General features: G+C 43.2%; 1 protein-coding gene across 3 annotated transcripts in view; it reads right to left on the bottom strand.

The window, feature by feature from the left end:
- ZFHX3 (zinc finger homeobox 3) overlaps positions 1 to 23,154 on the bottom strand; it is a 238,902-nt gene that overhangs the window by 23,198 nt on the left and 192,550 nt on the right. For all 3 annotated transcript variants that reach the window (XR_006300156.1, XM_043599555.1, XM_043599556.1), the window contains exons 6-7: positions 5,190 to 5,323; positions 4,837 to 5,037 (exon numbers count right to left, since the gene is read on the bottom strand). Coding sequence is in view for 2 of the 3 variants with exons in the window: in XM_043599555.1 (XP_043455490.1) it covers positions 4,837 to 5,037; positions 5,190 to 5,323 (335 nt within the window). In the remaining variant the exon portion in view is untranslated. The remainder of the gene's footprint in view (positions 1 to 4,836; positions 5,038 to 5,189; positions 5,324 to 23,154) is intronic.

The raw sequence follows: 23,154 nt of genomic DNA, 5'->3' as shown, positions 1-23,154 counted from the left end.
AAGGAAAGTCACTCCTCTTACCACCATTCATCCTGGCCACTTGGGGACAAAGCAGACATAACTTTCTCCTTTTGGAGGATGAATGACTATACACTGGCCATTCCTTAATGATACGCTTTTGAAAACTGGAACTCTGGGGCACCTGGGTGGCTCAGTTGGTTAAGCTTCTGACTTCGGCTCAGGTCATGATCTCACACTGTGTGGGTTCGAGCCCCACGTCGTGCTCTGCTGACAGCTCAGAGCCTGGAGCCCGTTTCAGATTCTGTGTCTCCCTCTCTCTCTGCCTTTCCCTCACTCTCTCTCAAAAATAAACATTTAAAAAAATTTTAAACTGGAGCTCTGATTTGAGGGACATTTCTCATCATGCTGTTTTCAGAGTTTCCTGTTCCAGTTGACCAGGAACAAACAAACATACAGTCAGAAAGTCCAACCAATGCCTTCCCATGGCCAATTTTTTAATAAATTTACAGTAAAATGCCCTCCAGGAGCATGATTGTCACCGCAGGCTTATTATAATCACTTGGTTATAAAACAATTACAAATTCCATTTTAACACCAAACTTTTCAGAGGAAGCACAGTGGTATCTATCTGTTTCGATTAAGGAGGGCAAACTTCAGTCCTCAAACAGGATTATGGATTCCCCCTAAGCTACAGCCACCAATTCTCCTCTAACCCTGATTGCTCATCTTTTCCTGCTGAACTAAAGGATCAAAGTGGAAATACTTCATCACCTCAATGCAAACCATCCTCAGAGCTTGAAAAACCAATTCAATACTGACAGCCAGGCAATAATAACTCCATCTTCTAATGCAGACAGAGGGTATTAAACCATCTTTACATATACCTTTAAGAGTAAAACCCTCATATGATTATATTTCTCATAACTTTCAACTTTGTTTCTGAATCCACTAACTTTCACTTGCTGCTAGCAAAGTGACTTCCTATAATCAGAACCTTTCCCACAATTTGCACACTTTTCAGAAATGTCCACATTTCTAGTAAAAACAATCCCATTTATAATTGCACCAAAAATAATGAAGTACCTAGGAATATACTTAACCAAGAAGGTAAAAGTCCTGTACTCTGAAAACTTAAAACATTGATGAAAGAAACTGAAGACGACACCAAGAAATGGAAAGACATTCCATGCTCTTGGATTGGAAGAACAAATATTGTTAAAATGTCTATACTACTCAAAGTAATCTACAGATTTAATGCAATCCCTATCAAAATACCAACAACATTTTTCACAATCATAAAATTTGTATGGAATCACAAAAGACCCTGAATTGCCAAAGCAATTCTTGAAAAAGAACTGAAGATATCACAATTCCATACTTCAAGTTATAAGGCAAAGCAGTAGTAATCAAAGCAGTATGGTACTGGCACAAAAAGACACACAGTTCAATGAAACAGAATAGAAAACCCAGAAATGAACCCACAGTTATATGATCAATTAATCTTTGACAAAGGAGAAAAGAATATATAATGGGAAAAGACAGTCTCTTCAACAAATGATGATGGGAAAGCTGGGCAGCAACATGCAAAAGAATGAAAATGGATCGCTTCCTTACACCATACAAACATTAAATCCAAAATGGATGAAAGACCTAAATGTGAGAACTGAAACCATAAAAATTATTTAAGAGAGCACAGGCAGTAATTTCTCTAACATTGGCTATAGCTGCATTTTTCTAGATATGTCTTCCGAGGCAGGGGAAATAAAAGACAAAATAAACTCTTGGGACTACATCGAAATGAAAGGCTTCACTTCCTTCCAGTGAAGGAACAAAACTAAAAAGACAGCCTACTAAATGGGAGGAGATATTTGCAAATGATATATCCAATGAAGGGTTAGTATCCAAAATATGTACAGAACTTATATAACCTAAACCCCCCCCCCCAAAATAAACCAATTAAAAAATGGGCAGAAGACATGAACAAACACTTCTCCCAAAGAGATACAGATGGCTAACAGACACATGAAAAGATGTTCAGCACCACTCATTGCCAGGGAAATGCAAATTAAAATTAAAATGAGATACCACCTCACACCTCCTAGAATGGCTACAATCAAAAACACAAGGAACAGCAAGTGTTGGCGAGGACATGGAGAAAAAGGAAAACTCAGGCACTGTTGGTGGGAATGCAAACTGGTATCGTCACGGTGGAAAACAGTATGGAGGTTTCTCAAAAAGTTAAAAATAGAATTACCCTATGATCCAGTAATCATACTACTGGGTGTTTACCCAAAGAATACAAAAACACTAATTGGAAAGGATATAAGTATCCTTATGTTTATTCCAGCATTATTTGCAATAGCCAGACTATGGAAGCAGCCTAAGTGTCCACTGATTGATGAATGGATAAAGAAGATGTGGTATATGTACACAATGGAGTATTCAGCCATATAAAAAAAAAAAAACCGAAATGTTGCCATTTGCACCAACATGGATGGGTCTAGAAAGTGTAATGCTAAGCAAAATAAGTCAGAGAAAGACAAATACCACATGATTTCACTCATCTGTGGAATTTAAGAAACACAACAGATAAACAAAGGTGTGGGGGGAGGGGGGGGAGGGAGGCAATCCAAGAAAAAGACTCTTAACTATAGAGACCAAACTGATGGTTACCAGAGGGGAGGTGGGGGGATGGGGGAAATAGATGAAGGGAATTAAGAATACATTTATCATGATGAGCACTGAATAAAGTATACAACTGTTGAATTGCTATACTGTACACCTGAAACTAATATAACAATGTTAACTATAGTGGAATTAAAAAAAAGAACTTAAAAAAAACTCTACATTTCTATAGAAAAAAATCTCCATTGTCTGCTGTGGGGAGATAAGGTACACAGGGGTTTCAGTACAAAGTACCAAGTACAACCCTTTTAGGGATCATGCTTCTCCTATATAATTATGTTGTCAGGGATTCTTCTAGAACAGGGTTTATAAACCTGGTTCCATGTATGAATTTTAAGGTATTCTTATGCTCCCTGGCAGTATACACAGTTTTGTATATGCAGAATACTCAATGGTGGTTTTAACAGTGGTTGTCTAACTTTACTGTGCATAGAATAACCCAGTAAGGCTACAGAATCACTTTTATTGGAGTCTCTAAAAAGGTCGAGAATCACTGCTGAGAAGGTGCTAGTTAGTGAGTAACATCCAGAAATATCTTAGGGATTGGTACCCCAGGAACACAGTAGTTACATGTTGTCCTTGAAGACTCCATTGGTAAATGAAGAAGATTCATAATGACCACCAGACTCACTTATGTGAAATGCACCTCACTTTCACTGTTATAAAAATATGACAAACAATGGATATTTGAAATATAATTTATATTATAGTCCCTAGGGATGTATAAAGGAAACCTACTGTTTAATGTAAACCAGTCATACAGATTATTATAGGCTCATATTTTCTAGACCAGACTTATATCAAATAGGAAAAATTATCACCTGAGGAGAAGAAAGATGCCATTAAGTACTAAAAATGCTTCCCATATCACTTTCTGTTCCTTCAGGCTCTTATGGTTCCAGGCCATCAGTGGGAAGTGTGGTGAGGCCTGAGAAAATCCCCTTTTTATTTCCAAGGCTGGTGAGAATGCCAATACCTGTAACACAGAAACCTACCCATCCAAAAAAACGGTCTCCACTCACAGAGAATCTTTACACAGTGTTCACCAGTCTATCTGAAAACACCCACGGAAAGGGAATTTATACTTGAAAGATCTCTGAGATGAAACTTATGCTGGGTCACCTTCAAGTTTCCTATTGGCTGCTAAAGTTCTCTTGATGCATTAATTATATGTTCCCCACGACTAAACATCACTTAGAACATTATTCATTCATCTTGCATAACCAAATGGAATAGGAAATGCCTAGAGGTTATATGTTTGTAACCTGCACATTATAACATGGAATTCTGAACCGACTACCTCCCTGGGAATCTGTACATGAAAAGGCCATCAAATTAACCTATTACTCCACTGTTGAAATAAGTTAGAGGTGAGAATAATTCTCTTTGGTAGTTTTTCCTCTAGTAATCAGGAATGGGCTTGCACAGCAGCCCCATCACAGATAGAAAAGCAGGATATTAGTATCACCTGTGGAATTTGGAAAGTTTTCACATTACAATTAAATCTTTATGCTAACCTTTTGGGCCGAGCTACAGTAGCCACTTAGAGCCATGCTTTTAAAACCTGCAGGTGTAGCAACAGCGTGTTGAAAATGCAAAGCCCTTGTCCATGAGTCAACACATGCTATCCCACTGACCATTCTCCTGCTCCGAGAATTCAGATATTGGCTTGAGAAGTGCCCACATTACAGGGTCACACCCCTAGAGCTGGAAAATGTGGGTTCAAATTTCAACCCTACCACTTACAAGTGGCATCAAGTCAGCTAAACTATCTGAGCCTCAGTTTCCTCAGCTGTTAATGTGAACATGTCCAACTCTTTATTTTTTAAACAAGGCTGTTGTGAGGATGAAATGAGACTAGAACATGACCAACCTAGAACATGACCAACTTATTGAAGGTTTGCAGAGTCTAAATAACAATATCTTTATGTAAGTGGTTAGCTAATCTCTGCATCAGACCAGGAGGGAGGATAATAAGGGAAGGTGGAGAAACACATACATATTCAATGCTTTGGGCTACAGTCACACCATGGTCGTACCCAGTCGAAGAACAGAGGTCTAGGGCCATTTTTGATATTTCCAACTCTACACTGGCTTTCTCACCCAACAAAACAGAATCTCCTCCATGTTACTGCATCACCTTTGACCTCAGGAAAGAGAAGCCACAGGTCTTGCTGCCGGCTGCCTTACCGTCATAATGAGTTTCTCCACGCAGTCAGGTGCCACGCTGTGGAGGTGGGTGAGGTGCAGCTGGAGGTGGATCTTGTTGTTGAGCATGTCCTGGCACAGGGGGCAACGCAGCATGGGCTGCACAGAGTGCTGCGTCATGGCGTGCACCCGGAGGCGGTTGACGTCGGCATTGCTGTACTTGCAGTAGGGACACTGGTACATCTGTGGGGGATACATCCACCCCTCTGGCTGAATCTTCAGTTCCCACCAGTGCCTGTGTCTGCCCCAAGCCCACCCACCCCAAAGTGTGTTCCCCACTGGTGTCTAGAATGCTCTCCCCCTCCCCCAACCAGCAGAGCCCCTTCCCGTCTCACCTGCTCTGATTTGGTCTCCTCTGTTGTTTTAGGTCGCTTTGAAGAAAGAGGAGATTCTGAGCTACCTGTGAAGGAGATGCGTTTGGAGGTCGCGGGAGAATCTGTCAGCTCCTTCTCTGCTTGGCTGGACGATGCTGGAAGGAAAAGCAGAAGATGCGATACAGCAGCCAGACCAGGCCAGCTCCCAGAGGGTTTGTGTTGGGTGAAAATCAACATTCATTTATAGCACAGGATTTTCTTGAAACACCAAAACTCAAGTAGGATGAGCATCCGGACTGACTTATCAAGCACACTGGAAAAGAAGCAAGTGTTCCTTTTTCCCCCATGAATTTGTCACTACTTTAACAACTGAATGCTGAGGAAAAAAAAAATATGGACTAAAAGGCTCTGAGTTGGATTAAGCTAAATTCGGTGTATTCTGACTTCCCCCCAATCAAGACACAATCTGCTGGCCTATGGGGACAGTCGGGTTGAGAGTGGGTAGGGAGTCTTACCAAATGGCTAGTCAACCTGAGTACCCAGACACATACTGCTTTCACAGAAGTCCTCAACTATGTGAGCTCAACTTTATTTTCCCAGCTCTTGGAATCACAGCACAGCACATCACAGGAGACAAAACACACGTGACCTGAGAAAGGTTCACATGGATATCCGCATATAAATACTTGGGGGGAAAAATCAAGTTTGAGTTTAGCAACCTGCTTTTGGGGAAAAAGTAATTGAGGAGTGAAAGACGTAGGGCACGAATCCAACATATAATCTAGCCAATGCTCCAGACACAAGCGTTTACTCTGAGTAGGTGGTAAGAGGGAAAGTCTCCTCTCTGCTTGCCCAAACCACGCCCCATTTCACCAAAAAAACAACCAAAACATTAATTAATGAGGAGAGTCACATGAGACTTAAGAAGCAAACAGTAGGTACAGAAATGTGGGTGGAAGGAGTTCTCTGAAATACAGAAAAGGATCTGGAAGAATTTGATGAGAAAACCACTGGGTTAAAGGTTTAACAAGGATCAGCAGTGCTTCTCCAGCGTAAACACAAATCCCACCAGGAGTGGATGTGGTCATTCCGAAACCTGGTCAGTATCTAAGGATGGTTCTCTCACTTGTGAACACACAACTTCCTTTTTCAGAATTTTGCTACGAATGATTTTTAAAATTCTGAAAATGGTCGGGAGAAATATATACCCATTCCCCTCACTGAAAAAGAATTTGACTTGCTATTGTGGTCCTTGGTTTAGAAAGCCTTTAATTTTTACTCTTAAGTGCAAATGCTGTCTGTATCACCCAGTCTAGTTACCTAGCTTGTGTTTCTACTTTAGGCTCAGCTTTGAAATTTGTTCTGATGTGGATACCAAGATGCTCTCATTATAGATGTGCTTTTTAATAAACAATTTTAGAAAATCAATTTTATTCATTAAAATCATAAGGCCACAAATAATTTTGAAGAAAGAATTGCTAAATGCAGGAAATATTCCAGGAAGTTGATGCTCTTCCCAGAATGCACATCTTGTGACCTTTAAACCCCAGTATCTTGGTAACCTGGTCTGTGTAAGTTTGTAGGGCATCTATTATTTAAAAAGTACAAGGACAAGCATTTTATACACAGACCCCTCCTCCTCCCAACACACACATTCATAACAGTACTTTAATCTGTCTCGAATCGACTTCAAACCCATTTTGCTCTTAATGGGAGTTATTCATTTTCACTTGAAAGGTAATACATGACGGCTGGATATTTAATGTGATGGAATGGCTGCCGATTAACTAGGTGCTGTAACATTCTAGACCGGTTCCCCCATGGCCCACTTCCCATCCCCTGGCCCCTCAAAGGAACCCTGTGTCGCAGGTTTTCGACCTCACAGTGTGATGGGCCCCTGCCTGAACACTACCACAACAGGAGTCCTTAACTAATGGGTCAGGGAATTAAGTGCCCCCTGACTCCCAGAAGGTTCCTCATTCTCCATCATTTTTCATTTTTGCTTACTGATTATCCTCTATATATTAACAGTTCAAAAGCATTCTACAGATGGGGTGAGAGGAGGCATTAGGTGTTACTTTATTTGATTCAGCCATCCCTTCCCCAACCCCTTCCCTATTTCCACCTCCGACCTGTAGGCATTAGTTAGGCTCTGCACTTATAGTTAGGAAAGAGCTGCTACCCGCTCCTCCTTCCATTAGAGGCAAACCAAGATACAGATTCCATTCCAAACACCCACTCCCTGTCTTTTTGTTAGTCTGCCCAACCTGAAACATTTTTCTTTTGTAAGACCATGCCATCATCTTGTAAATGCCCTCAGTCTGCCACTAACACCCTTTAGAAAGGTGGTCAAATGCGCAGTTGTGAGGCCGTGTCGGTGGATGAGCCCCAAGGAGGAGACCACCGAGGATGAGACCACCCAACTCATCTCACTCACTGGGAGCTGAAGGGCAAACATAGGGTAGCCCAGTGTGGCATTAGCTTCCTTGTCTGACCAGAGCCCACCCTCTTCTTTCAGTGCTGAATGAATGATGAATTGTGACGAGGTTGCAGAGGTGAGCATTCTGGTTTCAGAAGCCACTATCCTTTCCCCCTGAATGGAGAGGGGAACTTTTATTACTTTTTTTTTTTTTTTTTTTCAAACTCCTTAACTTCTCTGGAATTGTAAAGCTTCCTTTGTCAGCTCAAGCTAAGGAATCCTTATAAAGTGTTTTAAAAAATAAAATTGGCACCCTCTCCCTCATACCTCTTTCTCCCCAGTAATACACCAGCCATGCTGTAATATGAAAATGCTGCACCTGCTGGTGTAAAAACTTCTGGAGCTCAACTTCCTTCTATCCTGGACAGCCTGCATGTTTATTAGATCAGATCTGTCTAGTAGTAGACATTAGCCACCTGCAGCTCACTACTAGCTCACTTCCTAAAGATAAAGCTGTGCCATTCTTACAATCTATTAACACCCAGTTACAATCCCATTGTGTTTCCCTGGGTGATAGGGGACTGCTCCTAAGAGTTAGGTTAACTAGGCCAGCAGCTCCCTCCTAGCTTGACCTCCGATATTAATATGTCAATCCCTATCAAGACATGGCACCCATGTCTTTATACAATTTCTGTAGATGTGCCAACAGCTGTACAAGTTCTCCAGCAGCAGGCTGGATAAGGGTTTTACTACAGGCCACAGACAGTCTGAAGATTTCTCAGGCTGCTTCTCGCTGAACTACTTCAAAAGGGCCAGAGTCTTAAAATCAATTTCTATTTTAGTTCATCACTAGCATACATTGTAGGCCTAAGTAAATGAGGTTGTATGAATACCAAGAAAGAAAGTATTGTGGTTTTCTGCTTTTGAAGACTTTTCTAAACTTTAACTTAAATTCTAGGAGAGAGTCTAGGAAACATTATTTAAAAAATCAATTACTGGTCACTTTAAGGCCACTATGACATCATAGTAGTTAATTGGAAATACACGCACTTCAGAGACAAGCTTTAATTTAAACAGTGCCTGGAACCTTTGGTTTATCCTGGCAACAGAAAGCCAAACAACTTGAAGGGTTACTACCTGTAGTGGTTTTTACAATAATGATAAAATGAACTGGAAGCAATGTAGTCTCTTACAACAGGGCATGGTCAAGTAAACAATGGTACAGCTACTCTACTGGTTATCAGAAGACATTAAAAATAATAGCTGTGAACCAATGTGGAAAAGTTCTCAAGAATGTTAATCAGAAGAAAAATCAGATAAAATATGCATTACATCATGATATAACTATGTAAAAAATAGGTACTAGGAAAGAAGACTAGAATAAAATGGACCACTTTCCCATTTTCTAAGGTTGTCAGGAAGTTATATTATTTTTAATATTCTAATTAAATAGTTCAGCATTTAAATTCAACTGTCCGTGAAAAAGTTGATATTTGGATCCATACTGTGCAAAACATCAGGTGGTATTTTTTTTACTTTGCTGGTTAAAGCAATTTTCTCATTTTGGCAGTTCTATCATACAAAAATATGTGTTAAATCTCAACGAATCTTTCACGGGTAACATGCTGGGCTCCTGGCACTTGGAAGGGGATAGAAATGTGGTGAGGAGCCATGTGAATGCACGCGTTATAGATTACATACTCTATATAAAGCTAGGCAGATGGAATAGCGACAATGAAATAGTGGGTCAAACCCTTCCACAACCTGATAGGATGTGAGCCATGCATTCCTGGCCAGGCTAACTTTCTAAGGGGTTTAGGCACTTGCTTGTTAGGAGTTTATAGCTTTGCTACCCAACTTGCTTGATAAGGGACAGAAAGGACTGGCATGTCCTTCTTATGGAGTACACAAACTTCAAAGTTGGCTTTCTGGGCCAGAAGCCACCATTTCCCCTTAAAATGTGATGGGCTGGACACTACAAATGACAAAGATAAATACCGAGAGAGGCAGACCTGATCATGACTCTCTATTTTATTCTCTTAGGTTCCTCTACATGTGAGGCAAAATAATTTCATTCCTAATGAAACACAGTAGTCAGTACATGGCTTCCTTAAGGAAGGAAGGGGGGAAAGGGCTTTCCTTAAGGGGGAAAATAACGTATGCATGGAGACATCAACTTCCAGATACCCTTTGCTTTTAAAATATTTCTTTGGGAAGCATTTAAACTCTCAAAGTAATTATTTAAAAAGTCACCCCTCTTGTCATACTAATTAGAGGAAGTTGGGAGAAAAGGAGTGCCAACCTGTAATCATGCAAGTTTTGCTTGCGATTTTATGTTCCAAGCAGACAGAATAAAACAAGCCAAGCGGTTTCATATAGGAAGTGACTTATTTTAAAAAAGAGGTTAGAAAAGTATAAACTTAGGAGGCTCATAGAATGGCCAAGTATGGTAGAAAACATAGCCTATATAACTTTACCTATAAAACCAGTCTTCCAATTCCAGTCCTCACTAACAAATTAAAGCCTGAGTCACTGAAATTTTGGCCACAGAAAATTTAAAAGATGTACTTGCAATACCATAGACTATCAGTGGACTCAAAATGCCCCATTTCACACCTGGTGATGTTGTCCGTACAGCTCTGAAGAGAGGTAAGGCATGAAGTGGCCTCGTGAAAAAGAAACCTGAAGAAAAACTGGAAATGAAGTTTTTGCTTCCTCCAATCATCAGCCAAGACATGGACTTGCCCTCCCCCAAAACCAAAGTACTCAGAAGTAGTTTCTGTATTTCATGAGCAGAAGTCATCTCATCACCAATCGGGCTATTGGCATGATGGATATTCTGTGCTGCAGGCCAGCCTCCCTTTGGCCAAAGACCTCCCTTGGGGAGATCCTGGGAATGCGCTGAGCTGTTCGTGTTTCTGGGAAGTTTCTTCTGCATTTCTCTCCTTCATGGTGGGGTGGCAAATAGAGATGGTATACCCCAAAGTGCTTATCTTCCTCCTTATGGGGGCCCCAAGGTGAGCCCACTGAGGGCCTGGGCTGCTGCTGGACATTCACTCCTTGTGGAGAGGCCAAAGGCAGCTGCCACCTCCATGTCTCAACTGTCAAACTCTTAGCTAAAGTGCCACTGACAGCCCCTCCATCTAAACTTCCATCTCCCAAACCAGCAACATAATGGAGGAGCCAATTAAATGATTATTAATTCATGCTACTTTCCGTAAGCCAGAGGTTCTCATCGCCTTGCATTCCGTAAACCAGCTTGCCACCTGCCCCAGAAATTTACAGCAATCTTTTATCCAACTCCATTGACTAGGGGGAAAAAAATTCACACAACTCCATATCAGTGTTTGAGTTGGGATAACTACCCCAGCACACTAGACTCAGAAGCCTCACTAGATGTGAAAATGGTCATTTCAGTTCATAATTACACTGAAATGAAAGGTACAGTGTGCTCTTTCCTTAGCTCTTCTCCTTCAGCTTCTCATGAGCCTCCTACTTCCTCTAGACAACAAAAATTCAATGTTTTCACAGGGTAATCTGTGCTTCTGGGCTCTGTGATCTTTACACTGGCACTGAAAGCGGAGCTACTCTTGGCATTTCCCTGCAATTCCCTCCCCCAGAGGACAGGCTAGGATTTCATACTTGCATCTCCTATGGAACTACCGTACTTGATAAGTGACCAGAGATCTGGCTAAATTCCCTTCCTCCCCTAATACAGAGAACAGCAGTTCCTCTAAAGGATTTGCTTTGCTGCCAACTTGGTCTTTAAACATGCATGGTCTCATTCTGCCGCCGACCAAGCACTTAAAGATTTCAAAGAGGAAGCAGAGGCATGCACTGGTACCCACACCCAGGGGGTGGTCTCCTTGCTCTGGCTACAGCAAACCTGGGCTCCTCTCCTTTCCCTGCCCGAGGTGTGGGACAAGTCTCAAACTCTGGCCCAGTGGGGTTAAGAACCTTCAATTCAGAGCACAGTCTCATTCTCTGTAACTCCAAGTTGTGCTGCCTGTGTACATCTCTAGAAAGCATTTTCGAGAAGTACAACCACCTACTCAAGAAATACAAGAATATGCCTAGTTGGGAAGAATAAGACATACAGGTATCATCAACGTATAAGACACGTCTTTGTGTTTCTATAAAGGGCTTCAAGGAAAATTTGAGTAATACTACAGATCGGTGTAATTTGTACTCTGGGAACCACTAATTATTTTTCTCTTCCAGGTCGGATGTGAACTAGATAGGCCAGCACTTTGGAAATCCAGAAGCTCTTGGTGTTGTTATTATTATTATTATTATTTTGCTCTTTATTTGGAAATAACTGTAGATTCACAGGAGGTTGCAAGAACAATCCAGAGAGGTCACGTGTCACCTTCCCTCGTGTTACTTTTAGCCTGTGTCCAGAGAAAGATTTCTAGGCCTTCAGTCACTTTTCATTGTGACTCTGTTTCTCTGACCAAGCTTCTCTCCAGCTCAGAGCCTGGAGCCTGCTTCAGATTCTGTGTCTCCCTCTCTTTGACCCTCCCCCACTCCTGCTTGCTCAGGTGTTCTCTCTCTCTCTCTCTCTCTCTCTCTCAAAAATAAACATTTAAAAAAATTAAAAGCAGGAAAAGGGGTGCCTAGGTGGCTCAGTAGGTTGAGCTCCTGACTCGACCTCGGCCCAGGTCATGATCTGTCCCACTTCCATTCCTGCTATCCAGGATAATATCTGCCAAGACTCAAGACTTATGCCTCTTCTAGGCACTTCTGCCTTTCAGGAAAGCTCAGTACCTCTTGCACCCAGCAGGGGCTCAGGACCTGCCATTCAGTTAAAGAAGACATAGTTCTCGAAACCTCATGCATGTCACAAGATTGCAGCCCCAAGTCTGAGTCAGAAGTCCCTGAGGGTTTGATAAAACAGAGAGAGCAGGCTACACACACACACACACACACACACACACACACACACACACACCCGCATCCTCAAATACGTCCGATTCAGAGAATGTGCATTTCTAGTGAGTTTCTAAGTGATGCTAATGGCCCATGGACCATACTTTGAGAACTGCCATCAGAGTCAAAGTTTTCTGTAATTGATGGGGACCAGAATTAAACGAGGGGCCTGGCAGGTGTGGGTGGATCTGCCAGTCCACTTCCAAATGACTGTTGCCAACAACACACTCTCATCATCTGTGCTCATGGAAGAAAACCAGGCCTGATCTCAAAGCTACAGGTTTCCCTCCTCAGACCAAAAGTGAAAGATTAAATATGGATGTCCCTCAGGGAACATGCCCCCTCTAAAACAAATGTAGACACATTTTCAAAGTCAGAAATTCAGAAGGAATAACTTCCACATCCTCTGTTGGTAGTATAATCCAAAATAATGACAGATCGCCTTGCATATGGCAGTCTCGTTCTTTCCATGTGTCTTGGAAAACCTCTGGGAAAAGAGGGCAGACACCTATGGGGTCTTTCCACTTTGCAGGAGGAGGAAGCATCTCTTCAGTGCTGGCGTGCTGGGTCTTGGCACCTGCAGGCCACACCAGCCAAGGGTTCCCTTTGCTTCAGCCCTGACAAGGATGCAGAGATCCATCCTGGCCCCTGTGTGTACACGTCAGCCATCTGGGAAGGGAGGACTACACCATGTGGGGTCTCTGCTTTCCCAGTAAGCAGACTCAGGGAGGGATGGTGGGCCCATGTGGACTGATGGCTAGTGTTCTCACCCTGCATCTTTGGGGAGAAAACAGTGTTAAGCCCTACATCAGAGGCATCAATCTGTTCCACTAATTCCTTGTTGAAATATGCATAAGGCTGCTTAACTGTACTGAGTTGAGCTCCCAAAAGGCCATCCTACAATTTGATTTTGAGATACCTTGCTCCCTCTGTATCAGGTTTGTGAAGGAACCACCAGTCCAAACAGAGCCACCAGCCCCTGCCTCGTTTAGACCAAAATCTGCTGTCAGTTTATTTAATAATTTCTAGACACTGGGCTGCCACCATGAGCCTAGCCTGTGTGCCAGAAGCTGGGGACCAAAGGGCCAAGCCCTGACTCCTCACTTTAAGGTATAAGTCAGCCTGCCTGCTTCTGGCCTCTTTTGAGTCCCCCCCCACCCCCACCTGCCCAAAGTATCCTGGCTTCTTCTGGCACGGCCTCTTGAGCTGTGCAGAGACGCCATGGGCAGCTGTGGTCACAGTGTCCCATGAGGATGAATGGCCATGGTCGGAGGAGAAGCTAGGGGCTGCACTGTCACTCTGCCCCCTGGCTTAATTACAGGACTATGAAGACCACGGATTTGGAGAAAACCAGAACGGGAAGGACCTCAGAGACCCTTGAACTGACAAGAGGAAATAGTCCAGAGGTGTGAAATGTAGGTCAAAACAAGGGGGCAATGTGTGTCATTCAGAGACCAGGCCAAAGTTAATTAACATAAGTTCATCCAGTCCCCATCAAATTGAACATTAATTAGGTTAGTTAGGGTCTCTGAGCCCCAGCACAGCACAGTCTCCCAAAGATTGGAAATATAACAATACTCTTCCAGTTTTTTCTCTATTCCAAACCTATTTTCCTAAGATACTTGATGCATTTTCAGAATGAAAGTGAACCTGTGACAATAAGCACATAAAATCCAGATGCAGCATGGTGACAGACACCAAGAACTCTGAAGTGAAATTCTCAGTACCCTTTCAAGTCAACTTCCCCCCATGATCTGCCCAGCTGTCCAGGGTTTGTTTGTTTCTTATTTTTGTTTGTTGGATTGGTTTTTTTGTTTTTGTTTTTTGTTTTGCCAGTCCAGGTTCAGCATGAGAGTGTGAGAATCTGTACTTGGGGAAGAAAGACATCACTCAGGCCCCTGCCTGTAAGGCTGGGAAATGGCAATGATTCTCTACTTTCTCCTGTGGGTTTAAAGTACCAAGAAGAATGGAAATGTCTCCTTTGGTAATTCTGCACAGTACAGAGAGAGGGGGATTTATGTCAATGCTTCTCTCAGTACCGAGTCCCCATGTGCAGTTTGTTCAAAGTGCTCCAAAGGGCTAGGACAAATGATCTGTGCAAAAGGGTCAAGATGTGCTCCTAGTGCACGTTTAGGGACGCCTTAAGAATTCATGTTTTCCACATGTCACTTTCTGTTTTCCTAAGACCTAGTTCCCTTTCTACAAAAGCATCAGCTTCCCTTGCTAGGAAACAAAGCACAGTGATTTGCAGTGCTGGCCACACACACCCTGGTTCCACAACCTGGCTGTGTGACCTCGAACATTTTAGTTGACTACACTGAGCTCTCAGTTTCCTCATCTGTCAGCAGGATAACAGTATCTACTCACAGCGTTTCTGTGAGGCAAGAGATCAGGCATACAAAGCCCACCACAGAGTCTAGCGTGTAGTAAGAGATCAAACATTGTTGCTATGGTTTCGTTTTTAGAAGTATCTCTGGGAAATAATATGGTTCCATGTGTGGCCATGGCATGAGGGGGGAAGCCTAGTTTTTAAAGAAGCATGGACACCCTAAATTTGCCTTTCCTGTACATTAACATGGAGCAACGATCCTATTAACCCATGGGTTTGACGTCTAAAGAGTAGAACAGAATAGCTTGGACTTGAAAGTGTTTGTAATCATGCTATTTTACCAAATCGATTGTTAATGAAACATTCAAACAGTATCAGGCACTTGCTAAGTGCCAGAGCTTAGAGAAATGAATGAATGCTAGCTACACTGGGGTGAGAAGAAGAGGCAGAACACAGAAGACTGTTAGGGCAGGGGATATACTCTGTGTGATACAGTGACGGACATATGTCAATATCCACACAATGTATAACACTAAGAGTGAATCCTAAGATAAACTATGGACTGTGGGTGATTTTTGATATATTAATGATTTATCACTGGTTTAAAATAAAAAGTACCATTCTAGTGAGTGATGTTGATATGGGGGCACCTATGCATATGTGAGGGCAGAGAGTACATAGGAAACCCCTGTACCTCGCTCTCAAATTTACTATAAACTTAGAACGGCTCTTAAAAAATAAAGTCTAGGGGCACCTGGGTGGTTCAGTCGGTTAAGTGTCTGACTTTGGCTCAGGTGATGACCACGTGGTTCATTGAGTTTGTGTCCCACATTGGGCTCTGCACGGATAGTGCAGAGCTTGCTTGGGTTTCTCTCTCTCCTTCTGCCCCACCCCCACTTGTGAGTGTGCACACGTGCACGCTCTCTCTTTCAAAATAAATAAACTTAAAAAAATAAAGTCTAATATATTAAGCAAACAAACAAAAATGAATGAATACCACAATCTCAGATCATAAAGAGCTCACGATCCTGTTCGACAACTACAGAAAAAGGATCTTCAAGTCTTCTCCAATCTTCATATAATAAGAGAAAGCAATTACGTTATGTGTTGTTTAGCTTTATGATGTGGGGACTATATCCCTGATCCACAAGGCAAATTGGGGTTTGATCACAAATCTGACAACTAGGTGTTCACCATCTATGTGCCATACTTCTCTAGTCTGCAAAACACAGAGAACGTCAAGCCAAAAAGTCTGTGGGAGCCTAATGAAAATGCTCGGATATCCCCTGAGAAAGGCACTATGCAATTTTTTTTCTTAAATCATGATCATGATTCTGATAACAGAGGTGCTTCCCTCATTGGCACAAAAGCTAAAAGTGAAACAAAGCAAGATGATTCACACAGCCACTTTGCAAGAATAATACGCTCTAGAAGGTATTCTCAGTAGTGGTAAAAGAATAATTTGCTCCTTAATCTACATTTCCACTACCCTTTATCCATACCTTGATGAGAATTCTCATCACATTATGCCACAGCTATGTGATTATGTATGGCATCCCTTCTCGAAGAAAGTGAGTTCTTTACTTTTTTGCTCATTCCGTATCTGCCTTAGTTTATCTTCGCTAATTTTGTTACTGCGTGAAAAAATATTTTCTCAACTGATGTGGTCCCTTTCCCCCTCTTACAATTTACAATATAAATTCTCAAAGCCAAGACCTCTGTATTACTGGAACTCAGGCGAGTCCAGATATACACCACACCCTATATCTATTTTTGCTTTCCAACATAAAAATAGTTTGAATGGTTTGTTTCCAATTGTGAGGCAGAATTCTGCCTGCAGTGACTTTAAACAGCCAAGTTATACTGAAAGTGGCCTGGAAAAAAAAAAAAAAGGTGGGGAGTGGCGGTGGGGGAGGGGAACAGAGGACTCTGGAAAAGCCCACATAGCTGCACAATTCCCATCCGTGTGTGAAACGTAAAACCAAAAATGGTTTCCGTTGGCAAGAATGTGAACCACAAAGAAGCCATGCGAGCCAGGCTCCCAGCATTCATTCCCTCACACACACCCTACTGCAATGACAAATTTACTTTTGGGTGAGGTAGAAAAATGGAACCAAATGCCAGAAGGACATAGACTTAGGCTGAAATAACTTCTGTGGAGGGTGGTGGTGAAGAATAGCCTGGTTTCCAGTCCAACACAGAGCTGGGATGGGGGAGCCACTCAAAGGTACCCATTCGAATCTGCAAGGGCTCCTCCCTGCTGTCATCACACAGGGCTCTGCCAACACAGCATGATGGACCCTAGTCACACAGGACCAGTGTGGTACTCTAACACCCCACCAAGAAAGACGGCCTGGTACTGTCTGACCCTCATGGAAAAAGCCTAAGGGGCCCGTGTGAACCCCTTAGGCAGGCTCCTGACCCATGCCATCTCCATTAGTCGGAGACTAGAGGAAATCTTTCTAAGTTACCGGCATTCCAACTTTAGAAATGAATATTCCCCAAGTTTCTGCCCTACTGTGGAGTTCCAGAACTGCAAGAACCTATTCAGTCCAAACCTGCCATTTTACAGATTTTGAAACTGAAGACCAGAGACCTAAGGTCGAGCAGCTAATCTTGGCCTTGAGCCCTGGGCTTCTGACTCCTAGCAGGTAAGTGCTTTTCCAAACATAGTGCTTCCTCTCAGCATGCACTTTCTTTTGTCTTAATGGACTCAATTAAAAAAAAAAAAAAAGGAAAATAAAAAGGGATTTTTTCAGCCCCTTTCCAGTCTCTGTCACAGATTACACTTGAGGCACTAAGTTCCCCCATACAATGGCATCCCTATTTATACAAAGCTACAAACAACAGGGAGAATAGGGGGAGGGCTGGTAATAGATTTCCACTAGGATGTGCCTGACCTGCTTTTTTTCAACCTCAGTAATTAGAAAGGCAGTGGGTCTGTAGGAATTATTCATATGCGGCAAGAGCCGTACACTATACATTTATGTTAAACATGTCAAACCCGATTGAAATCATGCCTGCCAGCACCATATTCCATAAACACATTTTTCCCTCACAGTCGCCCAGACCTTGCCGTGCTGCTAATACCTCCTTTAATAGCAATCTTCCATAGATTCAAATCAGGGACGCTCCACTGCACTAATTGCTCTGTGTTAGGTGAGCATCGTGGATTAAAAAAAAAATTAATAAAATAAAATCCCTTCAAGCCATTCCCCTAGAAAACAACACTCAAACTACAACTCTAACTCAAAATTTTACAAAAATACAGACATGGACATCAGTGGGGGATTGCTGAAGCATTGTCATGTTGTCATTTTCAGTGGAGCTATTGCCCCATCTTTGTTTTTTAAAGCACCAACACCCCCTGTTCATCTCGTCTCAAATTAGTTTAACTAGACCCAGTTTAGTGCTCTGTGGCTGGAAACCATGGCGGCTACAGGATTTAAATAACCACCTTGCTACGACTCTTTGCCAAGAGTTCAATTTTTTCCCCTAATTATTGGTGATAAAGCATCACATTAATTGTATATCACTTAATTTATAGCAATTAATGGTTGATTGGATAATCACTGCATTAATTATTGTTCAGTTGCTGACACTGGGGGCTCTTCAATCTAGAACACACACTTTTAAATCCATAGCGCTAAAAGAGAAAGAGGGATCGTTTTCATGTTTCAAAAGAGAAAACCACAAAGTTGGACGGTGGAAATTGCTGCGCATTAGAGAAGAGACTCAGCCTCAAAGAACATTCCTGCACCTTCCGTTGGCCCACAAGAGTGCTTTACACTCACCATGAGTAGATGTGACCTCCGGAGGGTTTACCAAGGGCTTGTACATACGTGTACCACCACCTGCCATCATGGAACCCAGGTGTGGTGGTGGGTGTCACCCACCCATGTTTTACAAATGAGATACCCAAGGTTCCAAGAGGCCAAGGTCATTTGCTGAGTGCTGGGCTTCCTGACTCCAAATCTAGAGAGTTCTTTCCACTTCACCAACCTGCTTTTAGACTAAGATGTGGACTGACCAGGAGCCACATTCATGGTGAACAATCCCACTCATTTTGCACATACAGGTGGCTCTCATGTTACCGTTACTGCTGTACAACTTTAGGAGAACGCCACTCTCCAAACTCAGAATGGAGATGGAAGCAAGATCAAATGATGACACAGAAAAATCCCATTCTTAGAGAGGTGGGACAGAGTACTGGTAGAAACTCAGGCTCTGGGGCACATGGGTGGCTCAGTTGGTTAAGCGTCCAAATCTTGATTTTGGCTCAGGTTATCATCTCAAGTTTCGTGGGATAGAGCCCTGCATCAGGCTCTGCACTGATAACATGGAGCCTGCTTGAGATTCTCTGTCTCCCTCGCTCTCTGCCCCTCCCCCGCTCATGCACACGCGCGCGCACACACACACACACACACACACACTCTCTCTCTCTCTGTCTCTCAAAATAAATAAACTTAAAAAAAAAAAAATGAACTCAGGCTCTGCCCTAAACAGCAGGGCCTGTCTGCAAATCTGAACCTCTCTGTGGGCCTCTTGGCAACCCGCATGAGCTCAGCTCTCCCAGACTCAGTTTCCTTCCCTGCACAGTGGCAGGGGGAGAGAGACTTCCTTGCACAGTGGTGGGGGGAGAGAGATAGGGCGGGGTCACTTACAGCATCTCAGAGTGAAGGGTGGGAACCAAATAACATGTGTAAACATGTGTAGGGCTTCCCAAATCTCTTTCCCATCGTGGCGCACACAGAAAATGATGGCAAACTAGTATCAACAGATGAAGCTGCCACTGACCCTGGCCTCAGGAGCCCCCGCCCCACCTGGCTAACTGAAGGGCTGCAGACATCAGCAGCACTTGTGCATCACTCCCGGCACGCGTGCTGGAAAGGATAGTTGTGACACACCAGAACAGTGCCTGGCACACACTTAAAAGCTCAGTGTACCTGTGATGCGTACTTTCAGGGTGAGTTTTAACTCCTTTTGAGTTTCTGTGGCTGCACTGTCCATATTTAAAGAGCCACATTTCGATTCATTACAATTAAATACAATTTAAAATTTGGTTCCTCATGGGCACTAGCCACAATGTAAGTGCTTAACAGCCACAGTGGCTAGTGACTTTTGCATTGTACAGTGTAGACACTGAACATTTTTATCAGCCCAGGAAGTTCCAAGGGACAGCACTGATCTACGGGAACACTGTTCTGATGACTATGGCTGTTCCTAAAAGCCCTGGCTGTTCAGGACTATGTCCCCTGAAAGCAAGACCTGTCATCTCATCGAACTTGCGATCGGTGGCATTCTGCTTGGGGTCCTGCACAGGGTAGGGACCCAGCCACTGACCGTGGGGTTGACGCTACAATGATTCAAGTCACTATCTTGCTTGCTTCGTTGCCAACTGAGGTAAAAGACCTGACATCTAAGTAATAGAAACCCAAAGAGGGTGACCGACGGACACCAAAAAGGAAATCCGGAGTCCTAGTCCACCATAAAAATAAATGACTAAAAATTTTTAGTAAAGATTATCCATTCCTGCACAAACCCCAAACTACATAATCAATAGCTGAGAAAATGCCAATTATCCAGGCTCATTTGAAATATTATTAATCTGCACCGTGAGCGGCCACTAATCAACAGTACAAATTGTGAAATCACTATTTATTTATTTGCTGGGAGGAAGCACTCCCCATCACATTTAATCAGATAGGAACAGCTCAATTTGGGGAATAAATGGAACAAATGCAGATTTTTTTTTTTTTTATAAAATAGTAAGGATCCCAAAGAAAGCTAAGAAGAGGTTACTGGCACCTGTATTGATTCCAAGATCAAATCGGCTCAAGTACCTTAATAAAGCCTGTCATTACACACTCAGACAACATAGACAAAATTATGTTTCGGGTCAAAAGAGGATCATTTGCAGGAGTCAGGGAAGAATTTTCCCTTCCCTCTTTACTACTACTGCAACTCGTAAGGTGTACCTCTGAGTTACTCATCCATTCCCTCCCTCTGCCTCTCTCCTCTCTGGCTTTTGGAGAAAAAGCGCAGCCTGCTGCTTGAATGAATGAATGAATGAATGAATGAATCAGTGAATGAATGAATGAGAAAGTGAGGCCTTATTAAAGATGTTCATTTTTGGGGCACCTGGGTGTCTCAGTCAGTTAAACGTCTGACTTCGACTCAGGTTGTGGTCTCACACTTCACATGAGTTTGAGCCCTGTGTCGGGCTCTGTGCTGACAGCTTGGAGCCTGGATCCTGCTTCGGATTCTGTCTGTCTCTCTCTCAAAAATAAACAAACATTAAAAAAAATTTTTTTTTAAAAAGCACGTTCAGTTTTACGGTGTTCCTCATTGCCTAGCGGATCCACTAGCTTGGTGTAGACACACACCCACTGAATTTATAAACACCCTGAATGTCATTTAATTGAACAAAGCTTGCCCTAAACCAGCGTAAGAATTAGAGAAGCCCAGACCAAGTGTTTGGGACAGCCTGGCGCACAGCAGGAATCCTGCACGTGGCAGTTACTTTCTGTTGTTTACTGTATCCGTAGCACACAGAATGCAGGAAACACACACCAAATATCGTCTGCACGATCCTCCTAAGTTCTCATATGTTGTTCCCCCTCAGCTTCTCAAAATTCCTAGCAGCCACATGCTTCCTGGCAAGAGTTTCACATTCACATGAAAGGACCTGAAGAAAAACTGTACTAGCTTTCCTCATCTTATTTATCTAAATTACTAAAACAACAACAACAACCTGCCTAATCTAAAGCTTCCTGCTTTCCAGGTAGTGTTGTAAGATTCCCATATTCAAACAATCCTCACAGAGATCCTAGGGAAAGTAGGCACTATTTTTAATCTCCGTCTCACGCGAGGAAACTGAGGCACAGAAAGGTTAAGGTCACATAACTAGTAAGTGGCAGAGCCAGGATTAGAAGCCAGGGACCCAAACTATGAGAACAAAGGACAGATGGTGTGGAAGGTGACTGGGCCTTCCAACCGTGCATGTGAAATCCTCTTCCCCGGTTCACCTCTGAGCAGGTAGGTTTAACTGCTGTCTGCAAAGTCCGTGTACATCTCGCCCGAACAGCGCAGCAGAAACTGGGATCTTGGGCTGTGCAAAGCAACACCAGACAATCCTCTGCAGTCGAGGCCCTGGAGAACAGACATCCGTGCCCTGCCTCCCCGTCTGCCCTTGCAACTCTTCCCAGGGTGCTCGGCCCCCTCCCTCAGCGCCTCTGGAGCGCAGGCCCCTGGCCACCACAGAGTCCGGCTCGAAAGGGGACGATGAGCAGGATGGACACTGAAGTCCACCCAGCGTGCCCGTTCACCCACTCTGCTGGGTCCTGTTGCTGTGTCCCAGGAAACACTGAAGAGGCACATCGCCTATTCCGCCCCCTCCCTCCTCAAATTTGGAAGCTGTTAAGCTGCCTCTCAAATTTCTCTTTTACAGACTGAATAGCCCCAATTTCTTCAGCCTCTTTTCAGAGGCAATATTTCTCAGCTTTCAGTCATTTTCATGGCTCTCCCTGGCCTCTCTCCAAGATTCTGTATCTTGTTTAAATAGTGAAGGCCAACACTGAACATGATTTAAGAACAGCCGTGCCTGGAAAAGTAACAAAGGCCCAACCAATACAGACTCCAGAAGGTAAATATTTTCTCGAAAAAATACAAAGTATTACAATATTAATAACAAAAGGCCTTAAGAATTAGGTTGACCAAATAAAATAATTTCTGTTCCCTGTCATATCATTTCCTCTAATAACTGTGGTGGTTTCTGGGAGACTTATCTGTCCTGAGAAGTCTTCTCAGAAACAACTTTGCTACTTCTCAAAACACCCAAGCTTTTCTTCTCAGTCTCCGCTCTTCTTTCCTCCAATACAGCAACCCCATCATCACGAGAGATGCCTGTTCCCCTTCTCACAACATCAAGTTTTCCAGAAATAGCACTTCCTTTCCTGACTTCAACTTCTTCTGCTTTTGGTAACACGTCCTTCTGCCTGGCTTCACTGCCTGCCCCACTCTGGGTGCATTTCAGGGGGTGGGCGCTGGCCCTGGGGACAAGGTAGGACACAAAATGTGCAGAGCCCATCCAGGCCCCTGAATGCAGGATGGAGCCCACCCTTCACTGCTGACCCCTCAGAGTTTTGGGAGTGATCCCAGTCAAGGTCTGCAGGACAAAGCCTTCCACTGGGCCTAGGGGCAGGAGGACTAGGGGACTGGACCTTCCATGGAGGAAGAGTCACATCGAGGACAAAGCAACACTGGAGAAATGTGACCTCAAAAACACAGAAGCCCCTGGCACAGAGCCA

Source organism: Prionailurus bengalensis, chromosome E2, assembly GCF_016509475.1.
Source record: "Prionailurus bengalensis isolate Pbe53 chromosome E2, Fcat_Pben_1.1_paternal_pri, whole genome shotgun sequence".
NCBI lineage: Eukaryota > Metazoa > Chordata > Mammalia > Carnivora > Felidae > Prionailurus > Prionailurus bengalensis.
The sequence above is the reverse complement of the archived record's forward strand: the minus strand, read 5'-3'. Positions and strand labels throughout refer to the sequence as shown.